The sequence below is a fragment of the Mastomys coucha genome, unplaced genomic scaffold, assembly GCF_008632895.1.
Source record: "Mastomys coucha isolate ucsf_1 unplaced genomic scaffold, UCSF_Mcou_1 pScaffold19, whole genome shotgun sequence".
NCBI lineage: Eukaryota > Metazoa > Chordata > Mammalia > Rodentia > Muridae > Mastomys > Mastomys coucha.
Window position 1 is genome coordinate 6,279,157 of NW_022196901.1, and position 13,128 is coordinate 6,292,284.

Below are 13,128 nucleotides of genomic sequence, written 5' to 3' on the forward strand. Positions count from 1 at the left end.
TCTCTCTCTCTCTCTCTCTCTCTCTCTCTCTCTGTCTCACACACACCCACACACACACACCAATTTTGATATGCCTTGACTAGCTCAGTGGCTAGGCATTTCTAATCCTCCCAGCAGCTTGCATAATTCTCCCCTCCAATTTTCCTAAGTCAACTTGCTAAATCAACACCCCTAGGGCCATTGTCCTGAATTTTTACATAGCTGGTTTAGTTCTTTTCTGCAGCTTTCATGTCTAATGCCTCTGCTTCCTTGTCATGGAGATTCTGCCTCTTCTTCCTCCTCCCCTTTTCCTCCTCTTCTCCCTCCCCTCCCCCTTTCCTTCCTCCCTCTCTCTGTCTCTTGCCTGTGTAATCTAAAAGTCCTGCCCAGTCTCCCTGCCCAGCCAATCCCTTATTATCAATTGATTTCTTAACAGAAATGTAAATGGGCAAATCATTTAATGAATTAGAATCGAAGGCCTTAGAAGGCGCTTAGGAATGGCTTCTCAGTGAGGATAGAATTTGAGCTGAGGATGAAGAAGTAGGATTTGGTAAGACTTACTGTAGGACATTGTAGTTTAGGTATAAAATGAGAACACTGTTTTGTTTGTGAAAGTCTGCATAGATACTGCCCACTAGTATATAAGACAGCATCTTGCCAAGTGGGCAGTAAGACAGCTATGTGTTTAAATGGAACTAAAACTTTTTCTCCTGTTCCACTCCATTTTTTTCTGCTCATTATTACTTTTGGCTTCTTTTGTATTGAGTTGTCAACTGATAGCAGTCCTACACATCCTTTGAAGGCAAAGTCTGGTCCTTACTAGGAACTTAGCTTTTAAAATCTATGGAACTCATATCTCACATTTTCTAAGGTTGCTTTAGCATTCACAGGCAAAGCACTAACTGGGCCATCTTCTACCTGCCATGTTCCAGGTAAAAGATACTCCAAACAGGAAAGATTAGCCAGGGGAAGAGTGTGTCTTCCAACCTGTTAGAAAAAAACATTTCAAGGAAGAACATTCGACTGGGCATCTTAGACACTAACTGCAGTTCATTCGAAAAGGCACTAGCATAAACACTGTTCCAAAGTAAGTGCCATCAAGACAATTGCCTAGCTGAAGGCAATCGACCTGAATTTCTTCTTGAAGCACAATATTCCCTGAAGTGAGAGGCTTGTAGGCTTATCGAGGACATAAGGGTAGTCTTAAAAATGCTTTGAAAAGGAACCTGCTCACTGGAGGGTCTGGGTAGATCCCCTAAGTATATTTGGTCATGTAAAAGTATTTAGATGTTTGCATTCATTGATGACTGAATTAAGAAATCAATTTGGCTGCTTTATAAAGGGACTACCACAGAGTGGTTTGTCATCCTTAATGAGCATATTGGGAGAATAATTATCCAGGTCTTCATCGACGGTGATACAGCTTAACCATGCAAGTCATTGAGAATCCTGCATTCATGTAGTGTTTACTAACACTGCCTAACAATGTGAGCTAAAGGCTCCTCCTTTGCTACCTTTGGGAGAATTCCTCTTTTTTAGCAGGGAGGTGAAGCTAGAGAGGAAACTCCCTTTGAATCAATTTGGAAAATAAAGCCATCCAGGCTAAATGGAGGGCTGGTCAAAGTTTGAATTGGTACCATGCCCTGTGAGTTCTGGTCTTGAAGGCTTAGGAGGCTGTGGACCTTCAGGAGGTAGGGCTGAGCTGGCAGAAGTCACCCAGAGGGACAGGCTTTTGCTTGCCTCTTGATCTTGTCTAGCACTCTCTGCTTCCTGGTCTACCCTGTTGGGAAGTCTGTGTTACTTGTCCCCAGATGCATGAAATTGCCATGCATTCCTCACTAAGGTGGACTGAGACCCTCTGAAACTGTGATCTAAAATGCACCCTTTCTCCTATATGTTGTCTCTGTCAGGTGCTTCTGCCACAGCAGTACAAAAGTCACCAATATAGGACCATTACGTTATCTAGACAGCTGGTGCAGCCACAGGAGGGAAGACGCAGAATATCATTGGCTACGACCCATTCTCAGTAACCTGTTTTTTGGCAGGAAACTCAGGACTTTGGACTGGAATGTCTTGACATGGTAGGTGTGCACCGGAAATCATGTGATAGAATTGTGCTCATTTATTTCTGCTTGGTTTCATCCTCTTTCAGTTCAACATTTCAGTGTATAATCATGAAGTCTAAGTAAAGACTTAGGACCAGTTCCTGCTGTCACCACAGTTACCAGCTCCAGGATATATGGCCATGGTAATCATGGAAGCAGAGGTGGATACACATGACAGACACCCAGGTAACCTGTCTCCAGAAATGTTTTCTTTTTAATGTCCAGGAGTGCTTTAAATTCCTAGAACAAATGGAGCCTGGTGCTTGGTTCCCTCCTTTCTGGTTTGCCCCCTTATTCCCTTGTGAGCTCTCTGTCTCCTTGTACGTGAGCATTTGTCACATCTTTCTGATCAATCTCTACAGACGCTGTGTCTCATTCACTTTGTTTGCATGTGTCTGGTTGCATGTGTCCTGGTACAACTTCCATCTTGTCAGCCATCCTAGTTTCTTACCTGTGCACTCTAGTCACAGAGCCCACAGCCAGTGAATGCAATAGCAAACCAAGTACTTTGATGAGGACATAGCTTCTTTCGAGAACACATACAGGATTTTTCTTGTCTTTTCTTCCCCTCAAACTGGCCTGACTTCTGAAGGGTGAATAATATCAAAAAAACAAATCCAAATAAAATAAATATTTGTAAGGTATCTTGTTACAATAGTTATAAGAAATGGGTTTGGGTACCCAGAGAATAAGACTTACTGCTGGGGAAAAGCAAATGTCTCCAAAGCATATATGCAATCCTTTATTGAAAGTAATACTGGATATGAGTACTTGGAAAATGTTTGACACTTTGCTGGTAAAATTGTTATTAAAGTGTGCTACATAGAGACCTTACATTTTTCTCTTTTTCAAACAAAAATTTTCACCTCTTCTGACTCAAGTATAAAAGTAATGGCAAAATTTACATGATCTGCTCTGAGATGTGCAATATTTCCTACCCTTCTAATAAAGTTAAAGGGTGTTTATGAAAAACCAATTATCCTAATTACTCATAATATGACTGTGTGCTCTGAAGAAGGAACGAAATTTGAAATAGCTCATTTAGAACATCACAGAATTATACATGGAATTTTAAGTGCCACAAATCTGGAATATAAAAATAAGGCGATGCCAATGCAAATAGAGCCTCTTTAAGTGGGATTGTGACATATAAAGGACATATCTTATCACTTCCTTCAGTGCTTGGGTTTTGATTATAGTAATTTAGTGGGAGGCAGAGTATGTGCCTTTTAGAATCATGAACTTCTATTACTGTGAATTTAGTGCTTGTACCAGAAAAAAATATTGAACTTCAAGTAGCGTACAGAAAGCATTTGGGGTAGCTGAAAGAGCACAAAAGATCGATCTCAGGTCTAGCTCTCATTCTACCTAGAAAGGGGAGTTTTCATGAAGCCAATCTTTTGGGGGAATTGGGAAAAAGAGGAAATTGAGCTGGATGACTTCTTGGCCCTATTCTAGCTCTAAAATTCTGTAGCTTTGTGAATGAGCACTGAAGGGGTTTGAGATGTGGCTTCTTTCTCTAATGAAGGTATGAGAGCAGTCATCAGCTCTTTATCAAATTTGTGTGCTAAAATTTCTCTCTCTCTTCTCTCTGTATTTATTTCTCTCTCCCTTAATTTCACTGAGAAATTCTCTATGTATTTTTAAAAAATCTCTGAAGAAAAGAGAAAAAGAATAGTGTGAAAAATAGGTTTCTGAAATCCTGTACCTTCTTGTCATTGATAGCATGGATGGCTCCAAATACAACTTAACTTATAAGGACCATGATATATAACTTTGCAGCACTAATACCGTGGGCAGGTTATTTTTCTCAGTCCTTTACTTTGAGCCTTGTGAGTTTCTTCTGCTGGTGGAAGAGTAGCAGATATGATATAGCAGAGAAATTTGGGAGGAGCTTAAGAAGTTGTAAATGCATCCTGTTGCATCTTTGATATCACTCTAGAATCATTCTAAGAATCTCACTGATTACAGGAAGAAGAAAGGAGACACCCTAGGAAGTACCACTCACAGCTTAGCCTTTACTCATTCACTCAACTGTTCTTTAGGTTGTACATTAATAAATAATTGTGTTGTACCACTAAATTTATGGGCAGTTTGTTTTGTAGTTGTAACCATCCAATATACTTCAAAGTAATTTTCAGTGGTAAAAAGTTCTACATTAAAATATTAAACATAAAATCTAAATATTGAATTGTTAGTATCATCCATTGATGAAATTACTAGCAACATTTAATTCTCTTCTCCTGCAACATAAAAGAAAAGTGATATAGTCGTTTACAGTAGCATTTGTCAATCTTACCTGTATTGAAACACTGCTGTACGAACCACCAATGACTCCTGCAATGAGCAGGGGGATGTTTTCTTGAATAGCATATGATCCATCAGGACACATATATTCAGCTTCATCCACTTTAGTCAAAGATGCCCTGACAAACTCCAGTGATTGCTCTAATGCATAGGTATCTCTTGAACATGTATCCAAAATGTGAACCCCCAGCTTCACTCCTGGGAGCAAGTAATTGTCTTTGTTGATTTCGTCAATAGCAAACAACATGGCCTCCAGACGTTGGATACCTCGGTCTTCATTGATTCGCCCACACTCTTCAGTTCCAGTGCCTTTTTCATTAATAGGAAATAAGCCCCCTAAAACAAGGTCTCCTTCTATTTTAATTTCCCTCCTCATAAAGTTGTGATCTCCTAAAGAGAGTAAAAATCCCTTTGAAAACAAAACTAACATAAGAACTTGTAGTCTTGTCAACATTTTCATGAATCCTGGTTCTGTATCTCTTGAAGATATCACTGGTGGATCCAATGTTTCCCGCTAGTCTTCTCTCATTTCCAAGTGGGATCTTTGGCCTGTCCTTCAGATAAGGGAGGATAGGGCTAAAAGAGCCCGTCACTGAATTCCTAAAGAGATAAAAGTTATATGAACAAAAATCATTTTTAAAAGCAACAATAATAATATAGATGTTTCTCTGTAAGACCTTTTATGGATGCTTGAATTGATCAAACCAATTCTGCTACTGATTTTTGTTGACTTATATTGCAACCTTGACTATTATCTACCTGTTAAGACTTATCTACCTTACATACAGTGTGGGTCATTTCCTATTATCATTCTCATTTTACTTCTGGGTATATATCAAATCTCATTGTTGAATAACTACCCTGTCCGTTACTTGTATTCCCCATTTCTGCACTAACATTTTCTATGTTTGAAATACATTTAAATGAGTTCTAAATTCTAGTACTGAATGCTTGTTGTGTACTTTTAGCCACACATCTCTCAAATATTTTCAGAATCTATATGCAATCAATGTCCTCTTATATCTGTATCTAAGCTCTCAAACCAGAAAATTTCCCTTGAGAGTTCTGCCCCTTCACGTCTTCCAACACTCTTCCAATTAGACATAAGAACTGAAGAATCTTCCTGTTCAATCTCATTGAAGCCACAGCCCCCTATGTCTTCATGATGCTGGGTTCATGTCACTTGTAGCACAGCTATGGCAGTGACCTTAATAGAACTGTTACTAGCCTCAGAGCACACTTTTATGAACCCAGAAAAGAAAACTTTCTCAAGAACAAAATCATTAAATTTATTATTATCTATCTTGAAGCAAGGTATGTGGCTGCTTTTTGTATTAGACAAGTATTAGGTAGTTGGTAAGTTCTGACGTGATCCTCACAATGAAATCCTCACAAGGGCTGCAATGAGTGTGGTTCTGGGCTTATACAGCAGATTATGGTTTTTGATAGAGCTTGTATGCTCTCAGATAAAACAGAAAATGCTAACAGGTTGAAAAATATCTCTCTGGAAAAGATATTCCAATGCACAGTATTGATTACTGTGGCCCATTTCCCACCAGTCTGTAAGCCTTTCCTTGATTTCTTATTTAGAAACTGACTTCTTCCAATTTGAGCTGATACTCTGAGCAGACCTTGGGCACTAGCTCTGCACCCAGACCCACAACACCCAGAGGAAGCTCAACTCCCAGCATTCTAACACACCCAGGATCATAGACTCATAGATGAGGAGGCCACAACATTGGTCCCAACACTGGGGAGGAATTGGGATCAGAGGGATTCAGGGATGCAGGAACCCTGCCCAGCCAATGGCATGGGTTCCTTCCAGGCTGAGCCAGTACCTGGAGAAGACCATGGGCACTAGGCTCTGTGTCCATTCCCACAATACTCAGAGGAAGCTCAACTCTCAGGCACTTTAACATGTCCAGGGTCACAGGATCACAGTTTCTCAGGAGCTTGGATACACCAGTATCTCAGGATCCCAGAATCACAGGATCCCAGAAACAGCTGGTCTCTGAGGAGCTCTGACACAACCAGGATAACAGGAGGATCACGCTCCAGTCAGATACATCAAGGGTAGGTTGCACTAGAGATAACCAGATAGGAGGAGATAAGCAACATAAACCAAGGTTACTTGGCATCATCAGAACCCAATTCTCCCATCATATAATCACACTGGAAAAGCAAGATATGGATTTAAAATCACTTCTCATCATGATGACACAGGACTTTAAAGACATAAATAACTCCCTTAAGGAAATACAGGAGAACATAGGTGAACAACTAGAAGCCTTTAAAGAGGAAACACAAAAATCTCTTAAAGAATTACAGGGAAATACAACCAAACAGGTGAAGATTGAACAAAACAATCTGGGATCTAAAAATGGAAATAGAAACAATAAAGAAATCACAAAGGAAGACAACCTTGGAGTTAGAAAACCTAGGAAAGTGATTAGGAGTCATAGATGCAAGAAACATCACCAACAGAGTAAAAGACAGAAGAGAGAATCTCAGGGGCAGAAGATACCATAGAAAACATTGACATAACACTCAAGAAAATGCAAAAAGCAAAAAGCTCCTAAGCCAAAATATCCAGGAAATCTAGGACACAATGAGAAGAACAAACCTAAGGATAATAGGTATAGAAGAGACTGAAGAGTCCCAATCTAATGGGCCAGTAAATATCTTCAACAAAATTATAGAAGAAAACTAACCTAACCTAAAGAAAGAGATGCCCATGATCATACAAGAAGCCTACAGAACTCCAAAGAGACTGGGCCAGAAAAGAAAATTTTCCCATCATGTAATGATCAAAACACCAAATGCACTAAACAAAGAATGAATATTAAAAACAATAAGGGAAAAAGATAAAGTAACATAAAAATGCAAACCTATCAGAATTATACCAGACTTCTCACCAGAGACTATGAAAGCTAGAAGATCCTGGCAGATGTCATACAGATCCTGAGAGAACACAAATGCCAGCCCAGCTACTATACCCATCAAAACTCTCAATTAACATAGATGTAGAAAACAAGACATTCCATGACAAAAATAAATTTACACAATATTTTTCCAAAAATCCAGCCCTACAAAGGATAATAGATGGAAAACACCATCACAAGGAGGGAAACTACCCTCTAAAAAAAGCAAGAAAATAATTTTCTTTCAACAAACCCAAATGAAGATAGCCACACAAAACAATTCCACCTCTAACAACAAAAATAACAGGAAACAACAATCACTTTTCCCTAAGATCTCTTAATATCAATGGACTCAATTCTCCAATAAAAAGACATAGACTAACAGACTGGTTATGTAAACAGGACCCAGCATTTTGCTGCATATAGGAAATGCACTTCAGTAACAAAGACAGATACTACCTCAGAATAAAAGGCTGGAAAAAAATTTTCAAGCAAATGGCCCCAAGAAACAACCTGGAGTTGCCACTCTAATATCGAATAATATCAACTTTCAACCAAAAGTTAACAAGAAAAGATAAGGAAGGACACCTCATACTCATCAAATGAAAAAAATCTACCACGATGAACTCTCAATTCTGAACCTCTACGCTCCAAATGCAAGGGCACCAATATTCATAAAAGAAACTTTATTAAAGCTCAAAGTACACATTGCACCTCACACAATAATAGTGAGAGAGTAAACACCCCACTCTCAGCAATGGACAGATCATGGAAACAAACTAAAAGAGACACAGTGAGACTAACAGATGTTATGAACCAAATGAATTTAACAGATATTTATAGAACATTTCATCCTAAAACAAAATATACTTTCTTCTCAGCACCTCATGGTACCTTCCCCAAAATTGACCACATACTTGGTCACAAAACAGGCCTCAACAGATACAAGAAGACTGAAATAATACCATGCACCCTATCAGATTACCACAGACTAAGGTTAGTCTTCAATACCAACAGAATCAACGGAAAGCCCACATACACATGGAAGCTGAACAACGCTTTACTCAATGATAACTTGGTCAAGGAAAAAATAAAGAAATTAAAGACTTTTTAGAATTTAATGAAAATGAAGACACATCATGCCAAAACTTATGGGACAAAATGAAAGCAGTGCTAAGAGGAAAACTCATAGCTCCAAGTGCCTCCAAAAAGAAACTGCATAGTGTATATACTTGCAGCTTCACACCACACCTGAAAACACTAGAACTAAAAGAAGAAAATACACCCAAGAGGAGTAGATGACAGGAAATAATCAAACTCAGGGTTGAAATCAACCAAGTAGAAACAAAGAGAACTATTCAAAGAATCAACAAAACCAGGAACTGGTTCGTTGAGAAATCAGCAAAATAGATTAAACCCTTAGTCAGACTAAATAGAAGGCACAGAGGCAGTATCCAAATTAATAAAATCGGAAAAGGGAGACATTGCCAAACCCACTCGTCTACTCCAGTAAAGTCTACAATATTGGGGGCAAGAGGCTTTATGACTTCAAAGGGAGTTTGTGCCTCCTGGGTATTCAGTCAGTCGTTGGCATCTCCTAACTCAGATGTGTTCCAGATTAGTCTTTCTAATTGTCAACATGCCTTCTTATTCAGGTATAAAGGTACCCCAAGAAATGATTCATAAATGGCTAAAAAAGGGCATTGTTCCCTGGCCACCACAATGTTTCAATATATCCTAATTTATTTCCAAGCTGTCCTTAGCTTGGAATTTCTCACAAGGAATCTGCGTTATCAGATAGGATGTCTTCAAAGTTAGCAACAGAGGTCAGGCACTTAGTTAGAATTCTCAGGGCAGTCCCACAGAAGACAGAACTGTTTTACATACCAGAGAATAATCAAAGAGCTACCCTCACTTAAGGACATTAGCAGGAACTTCTAGATTGGAACTTCCTGGTGCTTACCTCCAGCAGACCCAGAGATTTAGCATGGAAATACCAAAACAGCCCCACCGGAGAGGGCACCACTGCTCTTCTGCCCGCTTCACACCTGGATACTTGATCCTACTGACCTTGATGTGACTGTCACCTGCCTGCGTGACTTTTGTCATTCGCCCTGTTTTCTGTATACCATATAAGCCTGGTTTTCACTTTGTGCAGGGGCGTGCTGACTGGAACTAGAACTTAGATGGAGTAGGACTTAGACTCATGCAGTCCGCAGACCCCGAGCCCAGAGCACTTGGGCCTGGGGGTGGGGGGCGTATAGCACCTATCCAGAAGAGGTGGCTGATTTAGATCCAGTGTGTTTCAGGTGGCCTCAGATGTACCTCAACTGCTGAGCTACCAGAGTTCTCATTTCTCTTTTGAGAAATGACTGTAAAAACCTCATGCCAGTTTTAAGAAATACATTCAGATTCAGCACTCCCTTGTGTCGACTCAGTCTGTCATTTGCCTAATTGTTGCCCACCTGACTAGAACCCTCATCCCATGGAAAACAAGGTCCCCATAACAAACCCGGTCCGTGGCAAGACATAACAACGGAAACTGAGGAAATTAAAAAAATCATCAGATCCTACTACTGAAATGGACAATTTTCTAGACAGATATTAGGTGCCAAAGTTAAGTCAGGATCAGATAAACCATCAAAACAGTCTCATAACCCCTGAAGATGTAGAAGCAGTCATTAAAAGCCTTCTAACCAAAAAAAGCCCAGGACCTGTTCCAGCATCTTCTCTGTCCAATCACATTAGGGCAGTGACAGGTCTGTGATTGGACAGAAATAGAGAGGTGGAGATAGAGTTGGAGGAGGAGAAAGGTCAGAGAGGAGGAAGAGAAGGATCTTCATCATGGAGTCAGATGATGATGAAGAGTCAGACCCAGTGTTGTTATACAACCAAGTAAAGGTTTTTCAAAATAGATTGATTGGGTTAGAATATTGTCTTTATTATTTGGTTCTGAAATTATTGTATTGGTATCTTGTAAATTGTGACCTTATTATTATATAAGCCTGATGAGATAATTAAGCCTTAAGAGTCATGCTTTATCTAGTGGGTTTTAGGCGCTAGTTAGATGAATGATTGTAGGGATATATAAAGAGTTGTATGTGAGTGAGATGTTGTTGCTAGCTGGGAGAAAATAGCAAGAACCCACCGGGTCTTAGTGATAAGGACGGGAGGTACCAGAATTAGAATATATTCTGATGGGAAAGGGAGTTTGCAGAGTAGATTCATTTCTTAATATTTCATGCAACAAGGACCAGAAGGGTTTAGTGCAGACTTCTATCAGACTTTCAAAGAAGACCTAATACCAATACTCTTCAAACTATTCCACAAAATAGAGACAGAAGGAACACTACCCAATTCGTTCTATGAAGCCACAATTATGCTTATTCTTAAACCACACAAAGACCCAACAAAGAAAGAGAACTGCAGACCAATTTCCCCTATGAATATCGATGCAAATTTACTCAATAAAATTATTGCAAACTGAATCCAAGCACACATCAAAATGGTCATCCATCATGATCAAGTAGGCTTCATCCCAGGAATGCAGGGATAGTTCAATATACAGAAATCTATCAATGTAATCCACTACATAAAAAAGTCAAAGAAAACACTACAAGATCATTTCATTAGTTGCTGAAAAAGCATTTGACAAAATTCAACATCCCTTCATGTTAAAAGTCTTGGCAAGATCAGGAATTCAAGGCCCATATCTAAACATAGTAAAAGCAATATATAGCAAACCAATACCCAACATCAAATTAAATGGAGAGAAACTCAAAGCAATCCTACTAAAATCAGGGACAAGACAAGCTGCCCACTTTCCCACTATCTATCTAATATAGTATTTGAAGTTCTAGCTAGAGCAATTAGACAACAAAAGGAAGCCAAAGGGACATGAATTGGAAAGGAGGAAGTTAAAATATCACCAATTGCAGATGATATGATAGTATACTTCAGTGACCCCCTAAATTCCACCAGAGAGCTCCTGAAGCTGGTAAACAACTTTAGAAAAGTGGCTGGATATAAAATTAACTCAAGCAAATCAGTGGCCTTCCTCTACTCAAAGGATAAACAGGCAGAAAAAGAAATTTGGGAAATGACACCCTTCACTATAGTCCCAAATAATATTACATACAGTGGTGTGACTATAACCAAGCAAGTTAGAGATTTGTATGACAAGAACTTTAAGTCTCTGAAGAACGAAATTGAAGAAGACCTCAGAAGATAGAAAAATCTCTCATGCTCATGGATTGGCAGGACTAATATAGTAAAAGTGGCCATCTTGCTGAAAGCAATCTACAGATTCAATGCAATTCCCATCAAAAATCCAACTCAATTCTTTACAGACTTAGAAAGAGCAATTTGTAAATTCATTTGGAATAACAAAAAACCCAGGATATCAAAAACTATTCTCAACAACAAAAGAACTTCTAGGGGAATCACCATTCCAGACCTCAAGCTGTATTATGGAACAATAGTGATAAAAATTGTATGGTATTGGTTCACAGACAGGCAGGAAGATTGATAGAATAAAACTGAAGACCCAGAAATGAACCCACACACCTATGATCACTTGATTTTTGACAAAGGAGCTAAAAATCATCCAGTGGAACAAAAGACAGCATTTTCAATTAATGGTGCTGGTTCAACTGGAGGTTAGCCTGTAGAAGAATGCAAATTGGCCCATTCCAATCTCCTTCTACAAAGCTTGCATCAAGTGAATCATGGACCTCCACATAAAACCAGATACACTGAAACTTATAGAGGAGAAATTGGGGAAGAACATTGAACACATGGGCCCACTGGAAAATTTCCTGAACAGAACACCAATGGCTTATGGTCTAAGATCAAGAATTGACAAATAGGACCTCATAAAATTGCAAAGCTTATGTAATGCAATGGACACTGTCAGTAGGACAAAACAGCAACCAACAGATTGGGAAAAGATCTTTACCAATCCTACATCAGATAGAGGGCTTTCTTAGGGTTTCTATTCCTGTACAAACATCATGACCAAGAAGCAATTTGGGGAGGAAAGGATTCATTCAGCTTATGCTTCCACATTGCTGTTTATCACCAAAGGAAGTCAGGACTGGAATTCAAGCAGGTCAGGAAGCAGGAGCTGATGCAGAGGCCATGGAGGGATGTTCCTTACTGGCTTGCTTCCGCTGGCTTGCTCTGCTTGCTTTCTTATAGAGCCCTAGACTATCAGCCCAGGGATAGTACCACTCACAAGGGGCCCTCCCCCCTTAATCACTAATTGAGAAAATGCCTTACAGTTGGATCTCATGGAGGCATTTCCTCAACTGAAGCTCCTTTTTCTGTGATAACTCCAGCTTGTGTCAAGTTGACACAAAGCCAGCCAGTACAGTAGTCTCAGTTTTATTTTTCACTTATGCCTCATTTTCTCAGTTAGGGTTTCTATTGCTGTGAAGAGACACCAGGACCATGACAACTCTTTAAAAAGGAAACCTTTACTTGGAGTTGGCTAATAGAATCAGAAGTTTAGTCCGTGCTCATCGTGGTGAGAAGCCTCATAGCAGGAAGGCAGACATGGTACTGGACAAGGGGTTGAGAGTTCTACATCTTGATCCACAGGTAGTGAGGGACTGTAAGCCATACAGGACATAGAATGAGCATAAGAGACTTCATAAGAGATCCCCACAGTGACACACTTCCTCCAACAATGCCACACTCCAGCAATAAGGCCACACCTCCTAATAGGGTCATCCCTTATGGCCAAGCATTCAAACATATGAGTCTGTGGGGGATATTCTTATCTTAACCACCACAAGGGGTAATATCCAATATAT

General features: G+C 39.5%; 1 protein-coding gene across 1 annotated transcript in view; it reads right to left on the bottom strand.

Annotated features, from left to right (window-relative positions):
- Window positions 1-13,128, bottom strand: part of Grm3 (glutamate metabotropic receptor 3) — a 254,178-nt gene that overhangs the window by 112,474 nt on the left and 128,576 nt on the right. The window contains exon 2 of the mRNA XM_031380013.1: window positions 4,384-4,991. Coding sequence (XP_031235873.1) covers window positions 4,384-4,851 — 468 coding nt within the window. The 5' untranslated portion in view covers window positions 4,852-4,991. The remainder of the gene's footprint in view (window positions 1-4,383; window positions 4,992-13,128) is intronic.